Here is an 8,345-nt window from a genome sequence, read left to right as displayed (position 1 = left end):
TTCATCAGTATTTAAAAATTATTAAGTTTTTGTACTTTTCATAAAAGGGAAATTGAACCGATTATTTTCACATTTTCTTTCTTGCTTTCCTAGAGTTTGCAGAGTCCAACCATTTAGCATTAGAGCTACACTGACACATAAACCGGAACAGTACTTTGGCCAGTACCTGCCTGTGGTGGATATTTTACTATCAGCCTACATTCTGGCCTATAAGTAGCTGGAAAGTTTATTTCTCAACTGTCAAACATAAGCGCTTAACATTTCGGTGGCAACTCTTTAAGTGACCGAATTTTAGGATCTTCATCAAAAATGTGCTCGTGTATAAACCGGACGTTGGTTGACTCTCAGACACCAATATCAGCGTCCGCCTCCTGAGGGGCCCCTGGAGCCAAAAGAAAATCTGTTGTTGGGCCCCTGGTGACCTCCACTATACATACAGAAGAAGTTTCATCACTTCTCCGGGCACCAGAAAACTGGGCTTCAGGGAATAATGACGGGCCGCCTTCCACCATTTTCTGACAGTTTAGACGCTGAACAGTCAGTCGGGCATTTTGAATGATTGGCAGACGTACCTGGCGGCTGTGGCGCAGGAGGTAGAGCGGGACGTCCACTAACCCGGCCCCTCCAGTCCGCGCGTGGAACCCCAAACTGAACCCCAAACTGAACCCCAAACTGAACCCCAAACTGAACCCCAAACTGAACCCCAAACTGAACCCCAAACTGAACCCCAAACTGAACCCCAAACTGAACCCCAAACTGAACCCCAAACTGAACCCCAAACTGAACCCCCATTGGTGTGTGTGTGTGTGTGTGTGTGTGTGTGTGTGTGTGGGTGGCAGTAGTGTAAAGCGCTTTGAGTGGTGGATAAAACTGGAAAAACGCTGTGTAAGTTCAGTCCATTTACCGTTGATGATGGAAACAATGGTTTTATTCCTACGAGGGAATAAATACGACCTGAGGTTTTCTGTGCGTCGATCACTTAGAACAAACTGGATGAAAATACAATACTTTCACATGAAGGAAGGTTCAGGTCTTAAAACTGGATTTTGACAAAGGGTCACGTTTAATAAAAATGATGTTTATCCAAATGATATGGAGTGAACCCGGAGGGGGGGTCCTAGGGGTCTCGGTCCCCTGGGCAGTTGCCCAAATTAAAAGTTTGAGCTGATGATGAGGGTACATGACAAGTCACCCGGATCACACTTCATCCTGAGAGGAAAAAAAAACGTAAATTATCGGTTTTGAGACATTTTGCTCAAAGCCGCAAATATCCACCTCACAGTCGGGATCAGGGAAGTCGTTCACAGCTCGTCCTCTGGGAATCCTTCAGGTCTGTGGATCGTTTCGGGGTCATGACTCCGGGGGTTGCTGAGACCTCTTGGTGGACTGACCGACACCGCCGTCCGTGGAGCCGTGCCGCCAGCACGGCGAACAGGCCGAGCGCCAGGGACGCCTCCCCGGCGGAGCTGCGTGAGCACACGGTCCCCCGGAGCATCCCGCACGGATCCTCTGTCCCCGGCGGCGACGTCGGGAGGAGCCGCCTGTTCTCCCCGTCTCATTAAAGCGGCTCCGGATTTGATCTGATTCCCGGAGCCTTGAAATGACGAACACACGGGCCGCAGCGGGTCTCGCCAGGGTCGTCTCCGTTTCTTTCCACCGACAAAAAGCCCGTAGCAGAACTCCCGGCGACCCAGGGTCGGGGTGTGGGGATCTCAGCCCCCCCCCCCGCCTCTGAGGTCTCACTGGTACCTGTTCAGACCTGCATTTCTCTGTCTGAACGTGGCTCAGATCCCCGGGTGACCCAGATGTTGATCTGACAAACAACGAGACTCAGAAAAACCATTTTACTTGTTCACTCTAATTATCTTCCAACACAACCACAGCTTGTGAACACTGTGTGTTTTGAAAACAGCCAAAGTAAATCTGTGTATTTGGATTTGGTTCCCTTGGTTCCTCCACGCTCCGTGGAGCGGGTAAGATGTAGTGTGTGTGTGTGTGTGTGTGTGTGTGTGTGTGTGAGTGAGATGCTGGTACCAGCAGCGGTGGGAAGGGCTCAGAGGAACCTAACTTCCACGTCTACAGTCATTTTACAGTCACACTCGAGGCTCGGTCGCGGCCCCTGAAGGCCCCCTGTGGCCCCTCCCTCCACGGAAAACACACCTGGCATGAAAAAAAAAAAAAAGAACCCGTCGTGCTGCGTTCAGGGTCTGTCAGAAATATCTAGACCGGGAAAATCGGAATTTCTCTGCAACACCTGAGCTGCAGAGATGAGACGCATCAAAAGGACAACAACACATTAAACAATAATAAAGTTTGAAAAGGTTAATTTAACGTTACACTTACAGGGGTACAGTTGAGTTTCCTCTCAACTCGCTTGATTTTTATTTTTTAATTTTTTTAATTCAAGCACAGAATACTGTGTTCAGTTCCGTACATCATCAGTGGGAGAGAAATCTGAGACATGGGAAGTGTTGTAGAGTATGGCAGCATTTCCTGGCTTTAGTTTGGGTCCTTTTCATTTAAAACTTGTCTTTCGTGTTAGAACGACATACTGGCTTCATTCTTACCACATTCATGACTCTTCTTAAATCAAGAGATCGTTTGATCTCATTTCTACTCAAAAACTTTCCTTGAGTCTGCACAAAATCGACGCACCTCGTTTACAAGAAGAAAAAGAAATGTCTTTATCAAAACCAGAAACGTTTCTCGCCACAGCATTAGTTGGTAATAAGGACCGAAATGTGTTGCTGCAAAATAACATGAAAACATGAGAAGGATCTCGTTAAGCAGAGAAAACGTTCTCATTATAATAAGAGCTGAGCTCCTTTTCCTTGTCCCGGTTTGTCTCTAACGGGGCCTGAAACGGAGCAGGACTGACACCAGGTCTGATCCTTGTGACAGCAGCATTGAATAGAAGGTAGGGTACCGGTGGAAGTAGCAGCGGGGAGAGAGGGAGTCCTTTGCCCTGGCACCTTTCAGAACCAGGGTTATCCGATCTCATGTGAAAATGCAGTAAGACAAAGCGCACAAACCCCGTGAAACTATGGGAGCACTGAGTTATAGAGGAAATCCTCCCCGGACCTGGACTCTGAAACTGTCTGCGACCTGAAGGGTCTCAGTGCAAGATACGGAGTAAAAAAATACCTGGAAGCTCAAGACCCCGGAGGACGTCGAAGGTGAAAAATCTGGGCATGTGATGTCCAGAGGAAACGAACCGCCAGGACCAGAGAGCCATGTAGTTGTTCAGAGTCCATCAGGGGCCTTAACTGCCGCCGACGCAGGTGATCCGCTCCGCCATGTTTGTCAGGAAACCCAAACTGTCTCCATGGCCGCATAAAGACAGCGGCACTGAAACTCTCTGATCCTAAAAACTCTTCCACACGAAAACCATCAGCAGGTGTGATACGACGTCTGAGACGCACAATCCTACGAGCAGCACCTGAAGGCGGCTCAGACCAGGCGAGGTGGGTGTGTGGAGGCACCCGTGTGCTGATTCAGTCCCGTCTGGGAGCCATGGAGGGCGGAGGGCTGTCGGACGAGGCGGCGTCCGCTGCCTGCAGCGAAGGAGACCCCATCACCCAGGTGACTCTGGGAAACCACGTCGGTTTCTTTGGTGGATTTGATTTACTTTCTGTGACTCATTGCGTTCTGCTGCCGTGGCTAAAGAGGCAGACGGTGGTGTGAGGCTGAGATGCAGTCAGACCTGTTGGCCGGGAGCTGTATGTGACACTTCACATACTTTGTCGTCTAGTGCAGGGTGTGTGCGGGGCTCCAGAAGCCCGTGTACAGGCTAAAAACTGTAATAACTCAACAGCAACTCGTCTTTCCAGCAGCAGTGTCCGGGTTACTCCGGACAACCCACGAAATGCCCTGTGGCCTGTGAACCGGGACGATTTCGGTGGTTAGAAGTGAGATTATCCGGAGTAACTCAGACACTGTTTTCTGTAGAGAGCTGTTGCGCTTGAACAAGTTGTTCTGGTTCATTTAAAGTGTTAATTGTTCCCGTGTTTCTTGATGACCCCGGTCTCTGCAGGACTACATGATGCAACAGACGATGCTGAGGGTCAAGGATCCGGCGAGATCTCTGGACTTCTACACCCGAATCCTGGGCATGACGTGAGTCCTCAGCGGAAGCAGGTTCAGGCGAGGATCTCTCTCTCCTCGCTCTAGTGGTATCCACCCACGCAGATGGTTTTGGTTTGATTCGTCCGGGCTTTGAGCCGAGTTGTCCAGAACAAAGAGGGCGGATGAAATTTCCTCCGTCGCACTCGGAGCTTTGAGGATTGACGAGTTCGGCAGGAGCTTGTCTTTCCGGAAACTGTGGCCCTGTTGTTCTGGGTAAACCACAGCGCTCACCGAGCGAACAGAGTTCAGAGGAACCGCTTCCTGCCGCAGAGACGAGTCTGAACCTCAACTCTCAGACGGATATTTCCAAACTGTCTGCGTGGCTGGATGCCAGAGGGGAGCCGGACGCGTTGGGCTCTCCGGTGGTTTTTCCGTTCAAAAGCGTCCCTTCTGATCCAACGGCCCCCGGGCTCCTCTGTGGTTCCCAGGTTGTTGCAGAAAATCGACTTCCCTTCCGTGCGTTTCAGCCTCTACTTCCTGGGCTACGAGGCCAAGTTGGACGTCCCAGCCGACATCAGAGAGAGGACGGCGTGGACTTTCTCTCGCCCGGGCACCGTAGAGCTCACACAGTATGTATGATGAACACTGTAGGCCCAGTGCGCCCCCGAAAGACCCCATAGGCCCCCAAAACGGATGTTTTTCCACACGCCATATGGCCAAAAGTATGTGGACACCAGGTCTAGGGTGTACACCCACCTCTGGCCCGGGGGGGGGGGTTTACCCTGTACCTGCCTGAAAGTAGCCGCAGATGCGTACGGGTGCGTATACCTTGCCCACGGGAGACTTTGCTCCCCGATTTTAGCCTTGAAGGCAGCATAACTTTCGCCGTAAAGCGGGGGAAGGAGAAGTTCCGAAAGCTACAACACAAAAACACTCCATCACCGATAAAAGCCGGACATTGAACATGTCGGAAAAATGTACTTTAAGTATCAAAAGTGAAAGTAGGCCAATCATAACTCAGAAAAATGTTGTAGTGAATGTTATTGGATTATTATTACCGATATATTCAAGTGGATGCAGCGTTTTACCGGTTGAGGTGAAGCCAGTTTTAACTATTTGATACTGGGAAGCTGAATCGGCTAAAACAGCGCGTCCTGTTCAATAAGCTGACCGTCGTCATATCACGAATCAGTGCCGCGAAGTAAAAAGTAGAATGCTCCCCTTTGAGCTGTTGTGAGGTCAGTGTCGGACGTCGCTGAGGTTCCTGTGCCCGCATGGCAGCGAACCCCCCGCAGCGGAGGCTGTTGGAGCAGCCCGTGTCCAACTGTTACGTACAGGGCTAAGCAGCTCCAGCGATTGTTTGGTTTAGTCTGTAAAATGTGATGACGCCCTCAAGTTGCCTGGTTTTTCGGCCCGACAAAAGCCAAATATGCTCAGTTTACTTTCACGGAAGAGCAAGAAAACCGACAAGTATTCAAGCCCGAGAGCAAAGAGCTTTTTTTGTTTCAAAATGGAAGAATCTGTTGATCAGGGAACCGGTCAAGTGACGCTTTGAGCTTTAATCACATGTGGGTGGACTGTTTGGGTGTCCACGTAGTTCTGGCCATATAGCGGAGATGCAGGGGTCGTTGTGTTCCGTGTTTCTCAGCTGATATTTATTTTTGTCCTGCGGGAATCAAAAACCCACAGAGTTTAATTGTAATTTCGTTTCTGATGAATATCGCGTCTCCGTCTTTCAGCAACTGGGGCTCAGAGTCAGATGAGACTCTGTCGTACCACAACGGGAACAACGAACCGCGAGGATTTGGTGAGAAGTTCCACTACGTTGAAGTAGATTTCCCTGCCGGTAAAGGAGTAAAAAGCTTGAATCAGCTCTGACGTCTTTCTCTTATTCTTTCATTATCTTGCTTTTCTCTGATGATGCTTGAATTTTTGTTGCTGTAATTGACAGATTTTAGCTTTTGTCCAAGACGAGCTGAGAGAAAAAGGTGAAGCCGATGGAACCTACGGTTTGATTTCCTTGAATTGTGCTTGTGTGTGCTTTGGGTGTTACCTGCCGTCTCGTTGCAGGTCATATTGGCATTGCTGTTCCTGATGTTTACTCTGCCTGCAAACTATTTGAAGAGCAAGGAGTGACGTTTGTCAAGAAACCAGACTCCGGTGAGTTCAGCTCCGGAAACGTCCGTAATCAGGGCCGGCACAGCAGCTCCCTCATGTTTCAGATGAATTAAATCTGCCCTTTGATGCCGCTCCGGAAGAGTCTGAAACCTGAATTCACTCATTTCCGGGACTTGAAAAGTTTGTTCATTTTATTCCGGAGCAGTGTTTTTTCTTCCTTACAACAACTTACATACTGAAATTCTAAATGAGGGTCGGAAGTGTTTTTACTCCTCTACATATCTCTACAACACCCACATGCTGCTGTTCTGAAAAGGAAATGTGAAAAGGTCTAGAGCTCAGACTCGGACCCCGTGATTTGCGACTCGCCCTCGGCTGGTTTAAGTTTCCACCAGGAGGTGGAGCTCAGGGTTTACCGGACATTAAACCCAGGTTGTGGGTTAGAGTCGAAGCTGGGCTCTGTTTACTCCAGACCCGCCCCCCAGGGTGAACGCTGCATTTCAGGGCCAGGGTCAGGTTCGGCGAAGTCTCCAGGGAATAAACCTGTTCTCCTGAGTGACACAGCGTGTGTGTGTGTGTGTGTGTACTTAATGCTGCACTTCTTTCCTCCTCACAGGTAGAATGAAGGATCTGGCCTTCATTCAGGATCCTGACGGCTACTGGATTGAGATCTTGAACCCGAACAGCATGGTCCCCTTGCTGTCACCTTAAAGAAGGGACACACCGGGAAGTGCTCGGGTCATTACGGCTGGACACCACGGTGGAAACAGAACCGGACTTTTCTTCTATGTCGCAGTCCAGCTCCTGATACACGTTTTGTTTTCTTGTTACGTTGCTCATCTGGATTTGAACATCTGTGCACTGGTTGCTTCTTCTGTCTGAAAAAAGAAAGTTTGCTTTGAATCTACTGACCGTCTGTCGCAGTGTTGGAGAGAGTGCCAGTCACAAACCCCTTAAACAACTGCTCCCTGTTACCTCTGTCCACGGGGGGGCGGTAACTAAAAGCCCCTTCGGTGGAGTTATAGTGAAATCCCGGGAATTGTAAGAGCAGCGGGGCCAAAAGTCACTTCAATAATCTGGGGCCAGGCCGTTTGATGCCGTGTTACGCCCATGCTGCGGGGCTAAAATCAATGGACGACATGTCCAGAGAGGATTTAACGCTAAGTCATAAGCGTGAACACGCTGCAGCGCGAGGTGCCGAAGGTCAGAAACGGCGACATAGGACAACAATTCGATTACGTTCTACCTGTTTGGCGGGACGTCGCATGCACGACGCCACACCCACGCCTACGGCCTCACAGGTCTGGGCGGTGTGCAGACTGCAGGCTGCTCCCTGGAAAACTAGAGAAAGTATCAGTGAAATGGCCGGATTAGCCTGGTTTAATCCGTCTAGGGGCCCCTGTTGCCCCCAACCCCCACCCCCAACAGCAGACTATAGACCGTAGCTTCATTATAAACCAATCAGCACTCCAGTACTGGAACGCTACCTGGCCCCATGACGCTTTATTTAGGAAACGCGCCGTGTGAGCACAACGTAAATCAAAGCTACTGGCGCGGGACCACAAGGTTATGAAATAATGCAGGGCCCAGTTGATTTAGTACTTCGGTGCTCCGAACTCGCAGCCGACACACACTCTGAAACTGGGCCCCTGCTGGGATGAGGCCCCCCCGGGGCAGTTGCAGCTTACAGGAACGTGATGTGGAAACTCTGAAGCTTCCAAGTCACAAACACTGAGACCGGACTTTCCAGTGAATCAGGAGACATCGCGTCTCCAGCAGTGAAAAATTCTTTACATGCTCATCGACTCTGGGGTTTTTGAAAGAGGGAGAAAGAGGAGCAGATTTCATTTTAAGAATTTTTAACCAGGTGATCCAAGTGTTTTTGTAGAGAAGAAACCCAGCATCCTTTTTCCAAGCAGCAGATTATTTTACATAATGTGTCTTAAAATGTCTAGAGGGAACTTGTCAGCTTTTCTAATTACAGGGAGATTCCTGCCATCCTGAGGAGATAAAACATACCAAAAAGAAATAAACTACGTACTGTGTGAGCTGATAAATGACGCGGCCGTTTGCTCTTCGTCATGAGACATTGATTAGAATCAAACAAGTCAGTTTGCAGACTAAAAAACTCGCCATGTGGGCAGATCCCTCTGATTCCGCCG

At 49.6% G+C, this 8,345-nt stretch overlaps 1 protein-coding gene across 1 annotated transcript; it reads left to right on the top strand.

The window, feature by feature from the left end:
- Positions 1 to 3,513: 3,513 nt before the first annotated feature.
- On the top strand, positions 3,514 to 7,338 carry LOC120788888 (lactoylglutathione lyase-like). The gene is made up of 6 exons (XM_040125131.1): positions 3,514 to 3,582; positions 4,034 to 4,116; positions 4,554 to 4,694; positions 5,805 to 5,872; positions 6,136 to 6,225; positions 6,800 to 7,338. Exons 1-6 carry the CDS (start codon positions 3,514 to 3,516, stop codon positions 6,892 to 6,894), a joined length of 546 nt encoding a protein of 181 aa, XP_039981065.1. The 3' UTR covers positions 6,895 to 7,338.
- Positions 7,339 to 8,345: the final 1,007 nt, after the last annotated feature.

This window comes from Xiphias gladius, chromosome 4, assembly GCF_016859285.1.
Source record: "Xiphias gladius isolate SHS-SW01 ecotype Sanya breed wild chromosome 4, ASM1685928v1, whole genome shotgun sequence".
Taxonomy (NCBI): Eukaryota; Metazoa; Chordata; class Actinopteri; order Istiophoriformes; family Xiphiidae; genus Xiphias; species Xiphias gladius.
The sequence above is the reverse complement of the archived record's forward strand: the minus strand, read 5'-3'. Positions and strand labels throughout refer to the sequence as shown.